General features: G+C 36.5%; 2 protein-coding genes across 6 annotated transcripts; one reads left to right on the top strand and one right to left on the bottom strand.

Annotated features, from left to right (window-relative positions):
* Positions 1 to 511: 511 nt before the first annotated feature.
* Positions 512 to 15,156, top strand: LOC128876087 (uncharacterized). 3 transcript variants are annotated; one of them, XM_054122166.1, is made up of 10 exons: positions 512 to 5,518; positions 5,597 to 8,939; positions 9,031 to 9,732; positions 10,540 to 10,869; positions 10,978 to 11,488; positions 11,570 to 11,733; positions 11,813 to 11,960; positions 12,045 to 12,251; positions 12,609 to 12,724; positions 12,967 to 15,156. In XM_054122166.1, the coding sequence occupies exons 1-10, from the start codon at positions 947 to 949 to the stop codon at positions 13,080 to 13,082; spliced, it is 10,209 nt and encodes a 3,402-aa protein (XP_053978141.1). In that variant the 5' UTR covers positions 512 to 946; the 3' UTR covers positions 13,083 to 15,156. The 3 variants fall into 3 exon arrangements, with proteins under 3 accessions (XP_053978141.1, XP_053978140.1, XP_053978142.1); XM_054122165.1 differs by having other exon boundaries at positions 11,558 to 11,733; XM_054122167.1 differs by lacking the exon at positions 12,609 to 12,724 and having other exon boundaries at positions 11,558 to 11,733.
* Positions 15,106 to 20,515, bottom strand: LOC128876088 (uncharacterized). 3 transcript variants are annotated; one of them, XM_054122170.1, is made up of 13 exons: positions 20,447 to 20,515; positions 19,295 to 19,497; positions 18,900 to 19,084; positions 18,747 to 18,820; positions 18,458 to 18,638; positions 17,928 to 18,019; positions 17,761 to 17,851; positions 17,510 to 17,684; positions 17,265 to 17,432; positions 16,663 to 16,964; positions 15,851 to 16,178; positions 15,659 to 15,760; positions 15,106 to 15,585 (listed from the first exon to the last, which is right to left on the bottom strand). In XM_054122170.1, exons 2-13 carry the CDS (start codon positions 19,407 to 19,409, stop codon positions 15,281 to 15,283), a joined length of 2,118 nt encoding a protein of 705 aa, XP_053978145.1. In that variant the 5' UTR covers positions 19,410 to 19,497; positions 20,447 to 20,515; the 3' UTR covers positions 15,106 to 15,280. The 3 variants fall into 3 exon arrangements, with proteins under 3 accessions (XP_053978145.1, XP_053978144.1, XP_053978143.1); XM_054122169.1 differs by having other exon boundaries at positions 20,292 to 20,508; XM_054122168.1 differs by having other exon boundaries at positions 20,296 to 20,508.
* Between the last annotated feature and the right edge of the window lie 622 nt (positions 20,516 to 21,137).

Below are 21,137 nucleotides of genomic sequence, written 5' to 3'. Positions count from 1 at the left end.
AACTTTCTTAGGGAGTTGGATCTCCTTATACAGTCTTCATGCCTATTACAGATCAATTGTAAACTCCTTCATGAGCATTCTGTGCTTATACTATAGTTAACATTTATTATTTAATATAATAAGGTAATGTATATCTAAACGTATGGTAAGTTGAACTATTTTACGACAAGCTTGGACGTTCTGTTGTAGATGGAGCCACCAAACAGTCGCTATCCTTGTCGCACATCTCTCTGTCTCTCTCTGCTCTGCTCTGCCTATCCTTGTCACCAAACTTGAAAAAAAAGACAGCTATCCTTGTCCCACATGTTATTCTCGCTCGCACTCACAGATCATATATTTAAAAATTAGTTCGATTGCCTTTAATCCTCTCACCTGCTCGCACCACCTCCCATTCTTTGTGTTAAACAATGGAAAACATATTCCCCCCAAACGGCATTATTAAATGAACTTGGATCTATAGACATGTCTATATACCAAACGGAGTCTTATTAGGAAAGTGGGGGGGGGGCTATCATCCGAGCATCTGGATGTCTAAGCGTCGTTTCAAGGAACGTCGAGCCTGACAAAATGTATTTTAAAAGCTACAAAGAATTACCGAGGCCGTAGGCTGTCCTATCGCAACAACGTTCGTTGTGAGACGATAGTGTTTTATGGACTAATTTGCTCGCTCGTTTCGCGAAAATCGATACAAGGCTGCCCGTACGAGGTGTTTTGGTTATGTGTGGGATCCCAAGCGAAAATAAATAAACTTGAACGCTGCGATGCATACGAGCTTTGCGGGGCAGTGGTGCTGTACCGATGGGTGATATTCAGTGATTAGGAAGTCGCAGTAAACTAAAATCCGCACGAATGTCAATGGAATTCGTCCCTTCGTGGATTGGTACGGCGAAGAGGAAGCACGGTCGTAAACGCAGGTTTAACGCGCCCCTCATCGAATATCAAAACAATGTCCGAAAGTCCTAAGATGGGCCTGTTTGGCTCCAAAGACGAGACAAACGAAACAAAAACAGAAGCCAAGGACGATTCACCTGACCGTTACGCCCCTTATTGTATCGACAGCGATTCGGAAACGTACGACACAGAAGCATTGAGCATCATGGATATCAATGATATTATAGGCGTTCAGTCGGAACCAGTTAGCGATTCCACCTTGGAGAGCGAAATCGCAGCTCTTTCTCAAATCATCACCGAATCAAAAACAGACGGAAGCCAGAATGTAACTGAAAACAAGTTTGAAAGAAAAGGGGAAGATACGTGCAAGGAACAAGGTGGTAACGATATTAAAAAACCTGTTACGAACGAACATTCGAACTGTGCTGAAGGAACAATTAGTGTTGGTGACATGGAACAGTTAAGTAAAGGAAATTCGCAGTTTAGTAACAAAGATACTTTAACCGGGAGTGGAGAATTAAGCAACGAAGGAAAAGACATTGATACAAAAGACAATTGTGAAACTATTATGTTAACAGACTCTGCGATTATTATGGATGTTAAAGATGCTGAAAATGTTAGGGTTATAAGTGAAACAGACGTTGGGTTTAGTCGATCTACCAGTGATTGTACTTCTGAAATTCTGAAAGTTACAAAGGAAGAAGTACCTGTAAATAAATCAGACAGAGATCAACAATGCAGTAATAATGTCAATGTAAACATAGTAAACAATGAAGTAAAACATGTAAAAAGTGATAATGGTATTCGTGGAAGTTTACAGCTGATTGGTGAAGCATATAGTTCAGAGGACTCTCAAGACACAAATGATGGCGAGCCAAATGAAGTAGATTCAACTGTTACTTCTAATGAGGAGAAAGAGGGAACAAATGATTCTAGGAAATCATCCGATAATGTAGATAACATTGCAAAAATGTGTGATAGTGTAAGTTTAAGTAAGCCATGTACAAACGAAAATATTCCTGAAACTATAAAGAGTGAAGCAGATAATATGGAAGTTGATGCATCTAATTCTTCTATAGAGTGTAAACATGCAGAGGATCCATCTAGCAATGTAGAAAAAACAGAAAACATTATTTCTACAGAATGTGAAGTAGATAGCTCCAAAAATGTTATTTTAGAAGTTGAAAAAGAAGAAATTAATGCAGATCCAGCTGAAACAGACAAAAAAAAAGCGGAAGTATTACAAGGAGAAAAAAGTAAAATGGAATTAGAAGAAAACGAAACAATGGAATGCTCTGAAATAGAAGTAAATGAAAAGAATGTAGAACCTGTAGATGATACGTGTGCTCTAAAAGATAAAAAATGTGAAACAGAAATTGTACGAGAAAGCACAGTAGTTGAAAAACATGAAACAGGAATGGTAGAAGAAACCATGAAAACAGAAATTGTAGAAAATGATACAGAAATAGAGAAACATAAAATAGAAATTGTAGAAGGAAACACAGAAATGGAAAAACATGAAACAGAGATTGCGATAGGGAATACAGAAACAAAAGTATGTGAAACAGAAATTGCAGAAGTTAATGCAGAAAGCAAAAAACATGAAACAGAAATTGTAAAAGGAAACACAGAAACAGAAACCATAGAAGAGAGCACAGAAATAGAAATTATAAAAGAAAACACAGGTACAGAAGTCATAGAAGAAGTTACAAATATGGAGAAACATGAAACAGATAATGTAAAAGAAAACAAGGAAACTGAAAAACATGAGACAATAATTGTTGAAGAAAACACAGGAATGGAAGTTGTAGAAGAAGACATAGAAATAAAAATTGTAGAAAAGGACACAGAAATTGAGACTGTAAAAGAAAATGCAGAAATGGAAATTTTAAAAGAAAACACAGAATCAGAAATACATGAAAAAGAAATTGTAGAGGGTAATACAGAAACAGACATTGTTGAGAGTAACACAGAAACAAAAACTGTAGAAGAAAACACAGAAGCAGAAATAAATGAAACAAAAATTGTAGAAGAAAACACAGAAGCAGAAATAAATGAAACAAAAATTGTAGAAGAAAACACAGAAGCAGAAATAAATAAAACAAAAATTGTAGAAGAGAACACTGAAATAGAAAATGCAGAAGGGAAAGCAGAAACAGAAATTGTAGAAAGAAAATCAGAAGCAGAAATTTTAGAAGGAAACACTGAAATAAAAAATGCAGAAGAGAAAGCAGAAATAAAAATTGTAGAAGGAAACACAAAAGTGGACAAACATGAAGAAACTATAGAGTTTATGGATACACAAGACGAAAGTAGTGATTCAAAAATAAGTATACCTGAAGAAAATATAAAGAGCCAAGAAGATGAGGAACACATGCATAATTTAGATGTCCAAAATAATTTAAATAATAATAACACATTAAATACAGAATCAAATGATGTAGTAAATACAAATAATGATATGGAATTGACTCAAAAGGAAAATGAAATAGAAACAGAGTCTGGACAGACAGAAGATGAACCTAGAATCAGTGAATGCCAACAGTTGGATTCACAGCACACAAAGGATAATTTAGAAGTATTGGAACCGTCACAAGAAAGAGAAGAAATGAATGTTGAAAAACTGGAAATTACAGAAGTGCAAGAAGATTCTTTGAAGCCGTTAACCGATCAGTTAAACTCTGAAACAAAAAACGAGAGCCCTGCAACTTTTGTAGAAAATCCTACATTAGACTCCCAAAGCACTTCAAAATTGTCTTTAAAAACTGAAACTTTAGTTAATGATTCAATAAATGTTGAAAATTCAGAAATTAGTATGGACGTACAAACTGAAGATAGCAAAAGCCAGAATGTTGTATCATCTGAAGCTGAGAAAACAGAACCTTCCGATAATGAATTACCAGAGGCAATGGAAACATCGGTTACCGAAGATAAACCTGAAGATGAACTGAAAACATGTACATCTGTATTTTCTGATACAACTTTGAAGCATGATGAACCAATGGAAGTTCAATCAAATTTAGATCTTGTACCTCCAGTAATAGAATCAGTGGCAATTTCAAATACTACAATACCTATAGATACTTCTACTGTCAAAAATGATTCTGAAGACATTATGAGTTCTCCAAAGGAAGATAGCGATAGATTAAAATTTGAAATGGAAGTTATAAATACAGAGTCGTCGAAAATTGATGAATGCATTCCTGAAGAGCAAATCAAAGAGCTAAAGGAAGTTCAGGATACAACGGTCGAAGAAATAGAAACTGAAGAAATTACAAATAAGGTTGATATTATTGAGCAGCATATAGAATCGAAAGATACAGAAATTCCCAATAAACAAGATACGAATCTTAATCTTCCAGAAGAAAGTAAAGTTGATATACAAACAGTTCCAGATACAGAGGATACTGCTTCTAAAATTCTTGTAGAATATGATCAGTTAACTGAAACTGAAACAAGTAAATCAGAGAAACACGAAGATAGGCCTGATGAAGAAGATTCTGAACAGTTAGTCGAAGATAATATAAAACCTGTAGTACAAGAGGAGGCAGATGTAATAATGGAAGAAACGAAAGAATCTGTGGTTAACGAAGACCAAATTCCTGATTTAAAGTCCGTTATAGAAGATTCATTTATGTCGCAATCAGATTGTAAGAAGATTCTAGTACAACAAGAGAATGTAGAAGAGGAAGATACAGAGGAAGAATTGAATTTAACTTTAGAACCGGATGAAACTGATATGCAATTGGAAATTGATCAAAATAATCTCGTAGAAAAATCAGAAAAAGAAGATGTGGTAGATAGCATAGAACTAACTTGCAAAGAAGACGCACCACCATCTGCTGTAGAAATCGATGATGTTAACGTAGATTCGTTAAATGTAGAAAAGCTTGACGTTCTTGATGAAAATGCTGATAAAACCATAAACTTGGATAACACTGGCGATTCGATGACGATAGAAGATATAAACAAAAATCAAGAACTACCGAATAATAAACAGCAGTTAGACGATAGCGATTCAGACGGGAATACTTTAAAAAATATTTTAGAAACTAGTAGTAACGTAGAAGAGATGTTCACTGGGGAACAGAGTCAAAATACAGAGGACATCGTCAAAAGTATTCTGGACGATGATATCAGAAGCGCAACTGATTTTAAAAACATTCTAACCACGGAAGCAAGCGTGGCAAATGAAATAGAACAAGTTTTTCAACAGTCTGCGGATTTGCCATTGGTAGAAGCAGAAATTGAGGAATTATCCGAAAAGTTGCCGCACGATTCAGAGGATATTTTGAACAAAGATATGGAGGATACAATCTCGACGCAAAATATGGACTCCTTGGAAGGATTGCTTGGTTTAGATCTGATGCATGAAGGTGTAGATTCCACGTTAAAAACAGTGGAATCAGAAGAACAAACTCAGGAAGAAACAACTTCTCCAAAGGATGTTGATATGAGTCTCCTGTTGGAACAATCAAATGATGCTCCTGACGTCGTGCAAGCTTCGGATTATATAACAGACGTTATTAGTAGTTGTTTAACAGATAGCAATACACTGTCATTGGAGGATAATATAGAAAAAGCTGACATAGCTGACGCTATGAACGATAAAATTGAGGAACCAGGGGTAAGTAACATATTCAAAGTTAAAAAAATTATAATTTCCAAGTGTACAAGTAAAGATAATAATATAGAAAATTTACAGAAGGAATTGGACACGGATACTGGCTTGCCAGAGAACGAGCTCGATATCGACTTTGAGGAAACCCCGTTGGAGTCTGTAGGCGATTTAGAGGAAACCGAAGCCAAGCTGGACTTGGCTCCTGATCTATTGCTGTCAGATGTAGTTGAACAAAGCGAAAATTTGAACGATGGATCGGTCTGCGTAGAAACGTCGCAGCCTAGTTCTGAAATATCCGAGTTGGAATCTGCTGTTAAATTTCTCCAAGAGTCCGAGGAACAAGCCATCGATTCTCCGTTGGTGCTCTCTCCTAAACTGGTAGACAGCGTCGTGAACGACATAGCGAAACAGACGGATACGTCCTCTCTCTTTGTACCCGAGGAATTGTGCGAAGATCCGTCAGAGTTGGTGGTAGAGCTTGAGAGTATCGCGACGGATTCGATTTCAATTTCAGAGGCTGAAATCATATCGGAAGCTGCGAAACTGGAGAGCGAGAGAAAGCTAGCGGAACAAGTTAAGCTTGACTCGATGGAGAAGCTCGAGACTGATGACGATAAACTAACCACAGACGAAGAAAAGATCAAGATATCCGAGACTGAAGTTAAATTCGACGAGGACTCCGCGCGGAACGTTGAAACGCTACATTTTGGAAACAATAAGGTGCCTGATATTATACCAATGTTGTCCCAAAATATTCTCAAGGCGTCAGAGACTATCCCCAAGATCTCGATCTTGGAAGAACGTCTGAAGGAGCCTCCTAAAATAGAAATTCCAATCGCGGATATGACGAAAGTTTCGATGTCCCCGACAACTTCCAAGGACAGTCTCCTCATCTCGAAGGATGCGAAGTTGATCGCCTATCAGAAGATGTTGGAGTCGCCTAAGATGTCCGAGAGGTTGGAGCCGAAGATAACGGAAACGCCGCGGAAGGACTCGGAGAAGCACGACTTCGAGAACGTGGGCTCGCCAAGGATCATTTTGAAAATCGCAAAGTCAGCGATTACCGATTGCGGCGAGCCACGATCGCCAAAAAGTCCCAAGATCAGGTCAGCGGCCAATTCGCCTAATCCAGAGGACAGTCCTGGGCAGAAATTGGGAAAGATCAAACTGAAATTGTCGAAGGGTGGTCATCCATCCATAATATCCAACGAGAACATCGAAGACGCTGGTCAGTGGTACTCTGAAGGTTCTTTGTCTCCTATCGGTATGAAGATCAAATTGTCGAAATCTGGAGACGTGTCCATAGTCTCTTCGGAAAAACATGAAACTGACGATTCAAAGGAGCCTAAACACAAATTCGAGGAAGCCAAACGGACGGAATCGCCAATTGGAATGAAGATCAAGCTGTCGAAGAGCGGCGACGCATCCATAGTGCAGCAGGACGCAAAAGACACACAGTCGAAGCACAAAGAGAAGCTGGACATGGTTCAGGGGAGTCCTAAGAGAACGGAATCACCGATTGGAATGAAGATCAAGTTGTCGAAGACCGGAGATGCATCGATAATTCAACCAGAGAGACACGATGCTCAGGAAGAGTACAGAGAGATGCAGTTGCGACCGAAGGATGCATCCTATGACTCTCCCAAGAGGACGGATTCTCCTATCGGGATGAAGATCAAGCTATCGAAGACTGGAGACGCCTCGATCGTTTCCCCGGACATGCCAGACGAAGGCAAAGAGTCGAGCAAGGCGAAGGAGAAAATGGACAATCCGTCTCCTGAAATTCCAAAGAGAACCGATTCCCCGATTGGAATGAAGATCAAGTTGGCCATGACGAAAGGTGGAGCTTCCATAATTCCAATGGAGAATGTAGAGGATACTAAAGAGAAACTAGAGATTCCAGATGTACCTAAGCGAACAGAATCACCGCTGGGGATGAGGTTTAAACTGTCCAAGAGCGGGGACGCATCTATCGTTCATTCGGAAGTCTCGGACGAGAATAAAGATACCAAACAAAAAGAGAAGCCAGAAGGCAAGGATAAAGTGGATACGCATCAAGATACGTTGAAGACGTCCGAAACGCCTTCCGTGATGAAAATAAAGGTGATAAAGTCGGGAGAGACGTCAATGGTCACTCATGAACCCAGCAAAGAATCCGAAGGTGTACACGAATCGTCGATTGGCATGAAAATCAAGCTCTCCAAATTTGGAGATCCGTCTATAGTGCCTTCGGAGAAGCAAGAGCAGTTGGAGGAGTCCAGGCTTCATCAAGAGGCGGCCAAGCGAACGGAGTCGCCCATTGGAATGAAGATCAAACTGTCCAAAACTGGCGATGCTTCCATCATACAGTCTGAAGTGTCCGAGGATATAAATAAAATGATGCGTGCCGACGCAGAACACTCGAAAGCCGCCGACGCTGCTTTAGGGATGAAGATAAAACTGTTGAAGACTGGTGATGCTTCTATAGTGGACACAGAGAAGAAGGAGAGACAGCAGAAACGTCGAGACATTGAATCGCCTTTAGAGATGAAAATCAAGTTGTCCAAAACTGGCCATCCGACGATCGTGGCCTGCGACAATCACGGAGAACCTGCCCATAGGATGAAGGAAGCTTCGGAGCAGTCGCATGGTTTCTCTCACAGGTATAAAGAATCTGTGCAAGCTGCGCACAAAGAGCCTGCGATGAAGATCCTCAAGACCAGTCATCCCTCCATTCTGCAGAGCAATCGGTCAGAATTGACCATCGAGCCGGTGCAAATGTCAGGGAAGAAAGCGGAAGGCGCGTTAGAGATATCCCCTAAACGCAAGGACGTCACGATAGCGCCGATCGAAGCGAAGAAGTCCAAACTAGAGGCTCAGCTCACTCAAATCTTGCCAGAGGTCACTATTCAGCCTGTAGCGACTAGGGATCAGAAACAGTTCGTATTCGATACGAAAACAAGCGCGATCAGCCTTCAGCAAATGAACGTGATCAGTCAAGAGATCAGTATTACCCAGGTCAGACCTTTGAAGCCCTCGGAGACTTCCATGAGCGAGAAACTTAAAGACATCTTAGCCAAGAACACGACTGGTTCTCCGATGAATTCCGACTGCGAGATCATCGAGCATAGGCCAGAATTGATCATAGTGAACGAGAACTCGAACTCTAGCCAGGATGTTGTAATCATAGAGGAAGTTCCACCGACGAGAATGCCGGAGGTAAAGGTGCCCAAGAAGAGAGGTAGACCAAGAAGGAATCCGCTAGCCCAAACGACTGTTCATCCTCCGCCTCATTTGACGCTACCTAGGGATCCTTTGTCTCTGGAGGATCCGCATCAGATGCAACAACCACAAATCCCACGTTTCGAATCCAGGGAGAACGAGAGGCCTAGAAGGACTTGCAGGAGTCAGAAGAGCTATGCGCCCCCTAAAAGAGGTAGAGGACGTGGTTAGTATATTTTACAGAATAATGTTGTCTGAAAAATAGTAGTATGTATTTGAATATTACCATTTTATTGATATTTGTTTACGTTTGGTAGGTCGTGGAAAGCGAAAATTGGACAGCGTGGATCTTCAGATGATAAAGAAGCCTAGAATGGATCAAGATTTAACCGCGATAGAAGCTTCGACCACGGCTGTAATAACGATAGACGATCCTCCGATGCAGCAACAGCCCTTTGGTAAATCCCCAGAATTATACAAAGTTCTTAAGCAACCAGCGATGGACGCCAAGGTTAAAACATCCAGAGTCGAGAAGAAGGGTGTAGGACGAAAGAGCGACGAACGAAAGAATGCCAATGCAGCGAAGAGTACTCTTCCAGATTCTACGACTATGCAGTTAGAAACAGGCAAAGTATCGGAAATGCATATGCAAGGGATCAGAGTACCGGAAGTAAGCAAAGAAGGACGATTAGAAACTTCTGAGATGATGCCTAGACCGATGACGAACGACTCTAAAGATAACGTGAAAGATAAGAAGTTGTCAGAACCAAGCCCTGAAAAAGCAGGAAAAACCGCATTGAAGTCAGTTGGCGAGGAAAGATCTGATAAGACAACCGAGAATGTTAAGACGGAAAATAAAGAGACGTTAGTACCTCCAGAGCATTTGAATTGGTTAACGCCAACTTCGAAACGACCGGTAGAAAATGTGTCCACGGTACAGGTGATCGATGAGGAAACGAGAATGAGTGCGGAATCGGGCTCGAGATCTCAAACTCCGGCTAGGAATATTTCTGCACCAGGTATTGAATTAGTTATTGTACATATTATTCACATATTGCTTCATCTTACTTTTATGTACGCTACATAGATCGTATTTCATTTTGTATTTCTTATATTCATTCTTAGCAATACAAATGATACCACTGTAATTTTATATTCTGTTCGGCCGTATTTAACACTCGCATTATTTACACTAAATTTAGAATATCAAAACACACAATAATTTGTATTCACTTTTATGTTTACATACTATTACATGTTAACTGTACAAAAAATATTTTTTGTTGCATCTTTTAAAATGATAATTTATTCAGAGAAAGAACATAGTAGGAATATAGTAGGAAATATAAACCATAGTCATTGTATGTCTAAAGTAAATCAAAAGATAAATGTATTGGTAGACCTCCAAGCAAGGTATCTATAAATAGATCTTTTCTTGTGTCCTAACATATCTCAGGTACCTAAATGTGAAATAGTTGTATTTAAATCAAACACAAAATGTGCTGTTACTTCGAATAATAATGGATGTGCGTAGAATTTCGAAATCATGGTGGTCAGTATTATATTCCACAACAACATATATTTTCTTTTTAAATCTTAGATCTTTTGAAAACAGAAACATTGATTTTAAGTGTTAATTTTAATTGTGAATCGGTTGACATTTCTTTCCAACTTGTTGACAGTCCTTCTAACTCTAACTTATTTTACATATAATTTCTCTTTTCACTGTAATTTTAGATTTTAATTAAAATTGCTGCATGTCATAAAATTGTAGTTGGTTATGTCTTCGTACTCCACAAATTATGCTTCGGTGACATTTGTTTCAGCATCTGAAACTATAGTCAATGAGGAGTCTCAAGGAAGTGTACTTAGTACTGCAACTACAGAATCAGAAAAAGTGAAGGTGAAAAATCGAAGAATGGAAATTAATTTTGACCCAGATGAAGGGCCATTTACTGTCGATAAGATTGCTGAATACGAATGGCCACTTGATCGTAAAGGTGAAACCATCATGATACAGGAACAAATATCACAGTATCTTGGTGTAAAGTCTTTTAAGAGAAAGTATCCAGATTTGAAGCGCAGAGTGGTGGATATGGAAGAAAGAAATTATTTGAGAGAAAATGGATTGGTTAGCGAAGCAATGTGTGATATGGGTAAGATACTTTTTTATTACGTACAAATAATTGTACATCTTGGCCAATAATATCTATATTATGAGTATAGAATATATATAACATTTTTAATTTTTAAATTATTATCAGGTTTAACTGCTATTTGCAGTTCAGAAGTTTTAGATGTAATGTGCAGTGATTTTCCTGATCAGTATGAAGAATATAGAAAACATATGCGAGAAAAGCAGGTGAAAGAACATTCCAAGAAACAAAAAGAATTAACAGCAGCTGCAAATGCAGAGAAAAATAGAATCGATCTGGCAGAAATGGCAGTTCAATCTGCGTTATCTTGGAATATTAGTTTGAACAAAGCTCGCAGAGAGAATAGAAAATGTAGCTTAGATTTACAGACCTTTACAGTACACGTGCCAAAGAAGCAACAGAAAGTTGAAACTGAACGTAAAGTCGGACACTATCCCGTAGCTCTGATACCAGGTCAATACACAGATTATTATCGCGAATATACCCCAGCTGAATTGCGATATTACCCTTTGAATACCGTCCTCTACGGTCCTATGAGACCAAACGAACGTAAATTTGATAGTCAATCGGAAGGATCTCAGAGTGACAGTGACAGCGATTCGTCATCGGACGATTCAAGGTTCGTATCGTTTAGTTATTAATATTTTAATATTGTTTGTGGAAAGATAGTCGTCTATTTTGTATATAGTTCATCTTCTAGCGAGGGAACACAAGACACCGAAGGTTCTCAATCCACAATGGACGAAGTGGATATGGAGATCGTAAAGGAGGAAGTAAAATTAAAATGCAAAATGTGCTTAAAAGCTTTAAACAAACACAGCAAGAATGAATTATTAATACAATGTGGCACGTGCCACGGACATGGTAACTACTTTATTTTTTAATTTGTCCTCGTACTCTATAATATATTCGTGATGATAATTATAATATTCTCGTTATACAGTTCATCCGTCGTGTATAGACTTAACGTTAGACATGGTTCCTCACATTCAATCATACGCATGGCAATGTACTGACTGCAAAACTTGCGCCCAATGCCATGATCCCGCGGACGAAGATAAAATGCTCTTCTGTGATATGTGTGACAGAGGGTATGTTCTCTTATAAAAAATACAATACATAAATGTAATAATACATGTTGTAAGTGCGATTTCATGATATTTAATATTCTTCAGATATCATATATACTGTGTCGGACTTCGACGTGTACCCCAGGGGAGATGGCACTGTCAAGAATGTGCCGTTTGCGCGAATTGTAGTTCGAGAGAACCTGGAGGCATGAATTCTGACAGAAACAGTGTTGCTCAATGGCAACACGAATATAAAAAGGGTGACAAAAATACTCGTGTCTATGTCTCAACGCTATGCGTTCCGTGTTCAAAGTAAGTACACGTCAAGTTTGTCGTTTTATGGTGTACTGTACGAGTGAAAATGTAATTGAACCACGCATACTAAAATGCAATTCTTTAAATTTTCACGGGGCTTTAATTTTGCTTCACAATATCCTTGATCCACACTAAACTCCTCTTTCATAGAAACAAACTAATTTCACGTGCTCGCAGTAATACATCTGAATTCTTGGCTTCCGAACATTACATGTAATGCGATAATGAGATATCCAAGATAACTCGTCCAGGATTCAGAATATTATATTAGTTATCTCATGTTAAATTCTAGTATTATAATGAAACCTTATCCATCCATGTTCATTAACACCATGATATTTATGCAATAACAAGGCTATGGCGAAAGGGTCGCTATTGTCCGCACTGCAGTCGCTGTCATACTGCCCCAAGACTCGACCTGGAAGCGAATCTAGTGCATTGCAGCGCATGTGACAAATATCTGCACTTAGGTATTGACACAAATTCCATATAATTCTGCTACTTACTTTTCATTGCATGTCATCACATTTGCATGTCTCGACAAATATTCGTTTTGTGTCTTTTTTTTTTTTAAACTGTTTGAGCATTTGAAATACGTACGAGTATTTTCAGGTAGGTTAAGTCTTAAAAGTGGAAAACATGTTCAATTTTGTAATACACATATATACAAATTATTGTTAATAAAGCGAATTTTGTTGATGTCAATTTACAGGTTGCGTGGAGACCAAGGGAATGCTATTAGACCGGAAAAATTATCTGTGTGATTTCTGTGCACCAAATCGTCAACAAGTGGTGAAGCCATTAGTATCAAAAACATTGAGAACATAAAAGAACTGCAGACTGTACAATTCCATTTAATATCGAAAATTAAGAACTGTGTAAAATGTGAAAAGTGTGTGTAGAGAAATTTGATAAAATAGTAAATTTTTATTTGTACGGAGAGAGTGAATGCATCATAAAGATTCAAGTGCTTTAGTTATCGTGAAACATTTCGTATGAATCGCTGCGTGAAAGAAACGTGATTGTACATAATTGTATGATTATAAACAATTTGAGAAAGTGAAATTTTGTTACAAAACGATGGCTATTGTTAGTTGCGCATAAAACTTAAAATATAAAAAGTTTCAAACTAAACGTTATTGTAAAGTTTAATGATAATTTTCGAAAATTCCAATTCGTTTCTATAATTTCGAATCCTCTGTTATTCTGAAACTTGTAATGTATTATACCTTCCAATATTGATTTAAAATAAAACAAAATCAACTTTTTTCAAAAACAGCGAGTTCATGATAGGTTAGTCTTATAATTTTATTATCGATACAGTTGCAAATTGCAATAAAAAAAACTAATAATTGAAAAGACTGCTTTACGGAATTCTATAAATTTAATAATAATCATGTTTAACCATTTTTTTTCAAGTATACATAATTTGGTGCTATTCTTTTTTTTTTTTTTAAATATTCCTATGTATTATTTGCTTAAGTTTGTATTAGTTTTTGCGATTACTTATAAAAAGTTTAACAATTCCATAGTTTATTAGTCGTAGATTTTTTAAAAATCTGGAGATTAATTCGTACGTATGTATAAGGTAAGAAAGGAATGTAATCAAATACAAAACGGAGTAGCAATTTCTTAAAAATATATATCACTTTCTTTATTTTTCTTTTGCAATATAATCCTCGGAATAGTACTTTGTTGCGAGAGTTGGATACTTGCAAATATCTTTTTTTTTTTTTTACATATTTATAGTAACGCAGTATTCACGTCGTAAACAGTATGCTCCGTTATTCCTCGTATCATTAGAAATTCATATCATTCTTTAATATTCACACGTAACCGATAACCAATTGTTTTGTTTCAAACTAATTACATTTTATAATACACTGCAAGAATGTTTTACATGATTTAGCAATATATGTACAGAAAAAAGAGGATGACAGTATTAAAGTTATTTAAATTATGACCAAGTTGCAAAATACAGACTTTAGCGTATCGTTGCATGAATGTTATACTGTCAAGAGTATTCTAATACAATGCGTATCGTTTTTTTTTCCTTTTTCTTTTTGTACAAGATGTATCCCTAAAGCACAGATCAGTTATATGCAATATAACTACCGAGGATTTGCACAATACTTTTGCCAAATAGATATTTTTTGTTTTTATACATTTTTTGTAAAGCTACGTATCAGCGATACAAAGTTTGAATGACAACAGAATAATATCGGCAGCATTTCAAAAATGAAAGAGGACCATTTGTTGAGGAGTGCGCATTTCTGATTCTCTCCGTTTATAGTTTAATCTTTTTATCAACATTAAAAAGAACATAAATTAGAATATTCTCTTCATACCGATGATAAAATTTACAGCCTCCCTTAATACGTCTGATACGTAGTAAACACCTTCGTCTCTCTTTAAATCCAGTTTACCATTTGACCGCTACTATAAAAATGGCTGTGCACGCTTTCAAATTCTTTCATAAAATCACACACTTAACACTCCGCACGTGTCGTAAAATATGTGAAAAATAAAAAATAGCTTGAGCAAAAAACGAGGCGTAGCATACAGTACATGTTATGAAATGACATAACGTGCTTTACATTACGTAGAACACTTACACTAACGGGACAAAAAACGATTTAAAAATCCACGTCGATGTCCCGTTGACTAGCCGAATATAAATACACTATAGACAAGTGTCAAGTGAATTTCTGAGCAAACCCAATAAGCGCGACCAGTAGAAAAGGTGAAAATAACGTTTACATTCGAGCACCGATACTACTAAATAATTATCATTTAGAATATATATATAAAGTTTTACAACCATGGTCAACTTTCATATAGCCGTTAAATGTTTTCTTTTTTTTTTGTATACATATTAAAATCGATTTGTCATTAGCTCGTACTCATTGATTGAAATAATTTAAACGGCAAATAAAATCCCTTTATAATCCTTTAGTGACGCAGTAATGATTTTTTCTTCCTTTGTTTTTATAAATAATTGACAACGTAAAGATTGATGTTAGGCTTTACTCGTGTCTAATACCGCATATGGATAAAAAGGTACTGAAATTATGTAAGTGCGTCGCCGGTACGATGGTGGTAACTAAATTTCTCGTAGAAAATTTCGATAGCATGTCCTGGACGAAATTCGGCCCCGGCGAACTACCGACCTTGTAGAAGATCCGTAGATTACAGGTCGGATTCTCGGTTTGCGATCCTTTCGTGAGTTTGCACAATACGTACTCGAATGCCTCTGTCAGTTCGCTTACAGTCAGTTCTGTAGAGGGCAAATTTGTTTCCGTGGCTAAATTACCAGTCGAATTAGACGAACCTATTTAAAACACATTCTTCCTTATTTGTCTACAAAGAAAGCGAGTAGATGCATATTTATAAAAAATATGTACCGGTAGACATGTAACAGACAATCGCTGAAACATTATTCTCATAGTTCCATCTACGTCTTATTGCTACTTTGAAATTACCTACGCATCTTCCAGTCTCTTCATCTGTAAAAAAGAAAAGAAAACATTTTTGTGAGAGAATTGTCCAATAATTGTACTATATTTTCTTCTTGCTTTTTTTTTATCCACACTTACATTCGAACCTATTATTATCTCTATGAGCCCAAACGCACCATTCAACCTGTGCACCACGTGGAAGGTTCGGTACAACAATGTAGTCCACGATGGCGTTATTTGTTCGTTTCTCCCATTCCTTTCGTGCGTCTGGTATGTAACTAGAGTGGGTCAAAAAACAGATACCTTGTACAATGTCCCTGAGTTGCGTATTTGAGTCCATAGCTTTAACGATACGATCTATGTGCCGCAATGTCAATCGACATTGCCTTTTAATGTTCAAATCCAAAACGGTCATACTACCAGGCACCAAAGGTATCTGTCCAGCGACTGAGATAATATCGCCCACCTGACAAAATAATTTATACCATTACGGTAACTCTTAATTTAACGACAACCATAGCACTAATAAAGTTAATCAATCTACCGTTACTTCTAGATTTCTGAATATTTGGCAAAACAATGCTTGTCCGAAAATAAAAATTTATATTCGATAACCGACTAAGCATTTATTTAAACAAAATCGTAACGTCATAATAAATGCTTAATTGGCTATCGAAATTGAATTTTTATTTCTATATTTAAGCACAAGTTGAAGATACGCATAACTTGTTAGTAAACATAGCTTGTACGTTCATTTGTTACTTATTAAGTTCTTAATGTCTTAGTGTCATTCTAGAAAACTTTTATTTTGTTTACCTCACTGTTGTGTTTCTTTTGTAAACCAGATGTGTGTGCGTGCGCGTACAAATGCGCACATACACACATTTTGTCTACACATATTACACACAGAGACGCGCACGCTAATTCTTTTTTAACGGTAGTACACTCACACGAACAGCTTGAGAGTAAGGACCAATGTTCGCTGGTGCCCAATGACTTATGCTCTGAACATGCATTGTGTGTCGTTTATGAACTTTCTTATCACCGCAGTCTTGAGTTTCTTTATAGGCTATAGCGTCAAGTACAACGTGCACGTTTAACGGACATTCCACGCATACACGGACTGGTGGATTTATTTTACTCAGACACGAGGTGTAAGCTTCGTTTATAGATACGTAATTCGACATGTCTTTTATATACAATGTTACGGCAACGATGTCCGATATTTGAAGACTCTCCTTCTTGACTAGACCTAGACAGTCGATACGAATGCCTTATCAATCTACATCGAGTACAGAGTGCATCGCTATTACATGAAAAAAAAGCTTCAGGGATTATGCCACCTTCGGGACGAGAAACATCGAATTTGTTTAATTAAAACGATCAAATTTCGAAGATTGGTCGTGAAAATTTCATCCATAGAAAAAATTCATTTTAATCGGGAGTACAGTATTGTTATAAAAAATTGATGAATACCTACTGCTTTAACACCGCCAAGATGGCGTAACCCTTTTAATTCAGAGGTGGCTTAAAAGACTCAAAGTTTACCTACTGCTTAATTTCTCCAATGCTTCTCTCATCGCGGATTTCGCATCCGGATGTTTCCCAGCGACACCGCCAAACCAGAACCAGCCGGTTTGATTCTTATTTACTACCGGTATATCGGGATAATCTTCTTCTTCGTATAAAATTTCCATAGGACTCGGTGGATTGAACTGACCTGTATCATCATTGCGCGTTCCATTAACTTCCTATACGGGAAACTAAAATGCTTATAGTATCGTTTAAAATGAATACCAGAATTCGACGTTTTCAGATTACTATCTATACAATCGTGTTCATCGTTTTCGTCTTCCGATAGATTACAACCATCCTGCAATTCTGGACCAATGATTTCTGCGATGTAATCGGATGGTATTTTAATAGGAACATTTTTTAATCTCTCTTGCAGCGTTAATCTATCCAAGCCATCCTGAAAAAGTTTTCCCTTTGATTATTTACAAATTCATTTCAGATCCTCGGTGGAACAATATAACATTTCGACTAACATTCTTATCTTGTACGTGTATTTTTTTAAAGTTCAGATATCCGACTGGCGCTATGTTGTCGATCGAATGTACTACACTTTCATATTCGTCTCTAAAATGGAGAAGTATTCATAGGAAAAAATGTACCTAATTTCGTATAAATGTAAATAGTAAATCTTCAAACTTACATTACGATACTTTTACTAAATAATGGACAATCTAACGTGAACGTTTCATATTCCCCGCCTTCTCCACATACGTTTACACCATACTTTTCTTTCTGCAAAAAATGTTAAACGGATGGTATAAATTACGATTCCTTTACATAATTTAATATAGAGATAGGCAAAACTCTTATCTAGATACAAATTTTGAATAATGAACAAAAGAAATAAATATCGATCTATTAATAAAAATTACAATTTCAATTGTAAAGTGAAATTGTATTTCACCTTGAACGAGAAAACGCGTATTTGAGTAACTGATCAATGGTGTAAATGTTGAGAACGATAGCATTTTCATTCGTCATTTATCATACGAATGAAAGTTTGCCCATCTCTGATTGAGCAATCTGTTTAATGCATGTATAATTTGTTTTGCAGATATTTCTTAAGAGTCCATTGATACTTGGAATATTGCCAATATTGGATAAAATTGAAGGAAATACTCAAACAGTTAATGTTTTGTGATAAATTAATCACCACGACGTTTTACTTACTATCTTGGCAAGATGGGGTTGCATTTCAGAGATCGATTTACCCAAATGCCTTGGTTCAAGGCCTAAAGCTGCCACCTTAATTAAAACAGCATTTACAGAACTTCCTATCATTTCTTTTAACAACTCGTCTTGATCTCGTCTCCATAAATACGACAAAGAAACAAGACCTAAACGACTACATCTGAAAATAAACTTTTATTATTAGATATTTCTGTTGGCATTTAAATAATACATAATTTTGATCATTTTCACTTTGCGGATTGGGATTAAATTGGGCTTAAATAATTACACATTTTCCACACGAATTCGTTGATAATCGCTCAGAATAGCTCCCGAGGAGACAGCTTCTATATTCTCTTTTTCCTGAAATAATAGAAAAAAATTATTCTAAATTTATTACTTACATACTCAATGCATAACCATTGCGTTAAGATGTGTTTACCTTTACTTTAGTTAACAGCCTAAAGAGATCTTCGACTTCGTCGTTTTCTGTTGGATAATAACATTTCTCTTGCATTTTTGATCTACCAAAAGTTGGTTCGCGATACATTGGCAAGCCCATAGCATCTGCAATGTACTCAACACCCTGATATCCAACAGTTTGAAACATGAACGAATCTAACTCATCTGGAAAACATTTGATTTTTTTATTATCATTCATTTCTTATCATTTCCTAAAGCTTATCAATGAACAATATTGAATTAAAGTAAAATATATTATTAGATAATAAAGAAATTTTTGCACAATAAAAGGACAAAATATATTATTAAACAAGCAAACAGTATAATGTATAAAAATAGCTTTGTATGTAACTATAAATGTGATCATTATATTACCCTTTCCAACAGGATATAAATTAGCTAAAGCCACAATATCGTGGCCTGCAGCTACACATTGCATCATATTAAAGCAAGAATCTTTACCACCACTGACTAGTGCAACAACCCTCATGTTTCTGTTTTACACTCACAATCTCTTGAAATACTTATCAGGAGCTTGGGGCACAGATAAGTCTGAATGTACTCTTTCAGACAATCATCTGTAATAAAAGCATTGTGAAATCAATTGAAAATACAGACAGTATTATTACATCACTGACAAATAAAATCTTTAAAATATATAAAATCGTTTATGTATGAAATTAAAAACTTTATAATTTTGCCATATATAAGTGCATATACATATCACAATTAACAGCTAAAAGAAATATATTTCTAGAGACCAATTATTTTGTTCAAACTATTTATATCCGAACAAGTTATAAATACAAATCAACAAATATCTGCATCAGGGATAAGGAAACATGTAAAATAAGAAACGATGTAATTATAGGAGCGTATGGGCACGTTTAGGATTATGTATGTATACACTGCCAACGAGTATACATTAAGCCAAAATTAAATTTACGAAATACATACACACATGTGTTTCTTGCACGGTCTAACTTATAAATAAGACAATTAAGGCTGTAACGTTTCCTAAGAAAATTGAGAAAAAAAAACTGAGCTCTTCGTTCTCCCTTAATTCGACATGGATCAGAGTAAAGAAAAACATACACTGGTTCTCTTAAGGAGAGTTGCACAGAAGATAGAGATGAAATGTACACCGGGTATTCGTTTTATCTTGTTGATACGTGTAACAATTGGCTGATGAACAAAAATTAATCACTGTACTATTCTACACAGTAAATGTCACGAAATTCGGAAACTATATCCCGACGGAATCTGGATTTTTCACGGGGATGTCACGGGGCTGAACAAGACGAAACGTAAAATTCGTCTCGAACGAAATGTTAGGAAAAAAGTCAGCGATTATTAAAGAAAAAAAGAATACCTACGGAGAGATTTTTTGGTTATCGCCGATCTCGGCTAGATGAGAAATATTACGGAATGACGCCGAGCAACGAATTGCACGGGGAACGTGAACGATAATTTTGGGCTTATGTACGCTAAAATAAACTCTAAATTCTCAACAAATGTAATATTTACATTAACTAGGCGACGAAAGTTCCTTACACGGCAAAGTCTATCAGAGACTGCGATTGCTTGATAGTGGCGCCTCTCGGCGATAGAGCATTTAACATAAACCGTACAATTGAGGTTATGACTTATTTTATGCCTACTATTGTTTACAACATTCGTTAACCAAATTTATTCGCGTAGACGTTTAAACCGTAAATCGTATTTCTTGTTAATACGACTTTTTACTGAAAATTTTACAAATTTTGCTATGAAAGCTGGCATCGCTTGCGAGAGATTCTCAAGTGAATCTCGTGCGACCATACCTCGTGACATCATCAATGTATAAGATATATCGATGCCTCGTTATTTCAATCTACTTCTATGCTACATTTTACCAATCATAATACAACTCAAGCCAAATTATAATCATAATTTTTTTCGTTAATTATATATTATACATCATACTTTTCATACTTTTACGTATGTCGGGAAAATAAGCGTACAATCTACTGCACGAGTAAACGTGCAATAGCGTCGAGTATCCAAGCGTCTATTCGATGGAATTAGTTTGAAATCATTTTTAAAATCCGTGATTTTTCCAATTACATAACCATCGAGTCGTTTGTTTATTAACGCCAACGTCACTTGTTTAGGATTTAGTTTACGCATTATAATTGTAGTTACGAAAATATATCGTTGGGACAAAATCATATATTTT

This window comes from Hylaeus volcanicus, chromosome 5 (genome assembly GCF_026283585.1).
Source record: "Hylaeus volcanicus isolate JK05 chromosome 5, UHH_iyHylVolc1.0_haploid, whole genome shotgun sequence".
Classification (NCBI taxonomy): domain Eukaryota; kingdom Metazoa; phylum Arthropoda; class Insecta; order Hymenoptera; family Colletidae; genus Hylaeus; species Hylaeus volcanicus.
This window is presented reverse-complemented; position numbering and strand designations above follow the sequence as displayed.

Bases quoted from the DNA above. Each gene is read 5' to 3' on its own strand.
- LOC128876087 (XM_054122165.1), top strand. From the start codon at position 947: ATGTCCGAAAGTCCTAAGATGGGCCTGTTTGGCTCCAAAGACGAGACA. The intron at 9,733-10,539 runs GTATTGAATTAG...CATTTGTTTCAG, and splicing joins TAGGAATATTTCTGCACCAG to CATCTGAAACTATAGTCAAT. The intron at 11,734-11,812 runs GTAACTACTTTA...CTCGTTATACAG, and splicing joins TGGCACGTGCCACGGACATG to TTCATCCGTCGTGTATAGAC.
- LOC128876088 (XM_054122170.1), bottom strand. From the start codon at position 19,409: ATGAGGGTTGTTGCACTAGTCAGTGGTGGTAAAGATTCTTGCTTTAAT. The intron at 17,685-17,760 runs GTTAGTCGAAAT...AAACTTTTTCAG, and splicing joins TACACGTACAAGATAAGAAT to GATGGCTTGGATAGATTAAC. The intron at 16,179-16,662 runs GTGAGTGTACTA...TTATTTTGTCAG, and splicing joins CTTACTCTCAAGCTGTTCGT to GTGGGCGATATTATCTCAGT.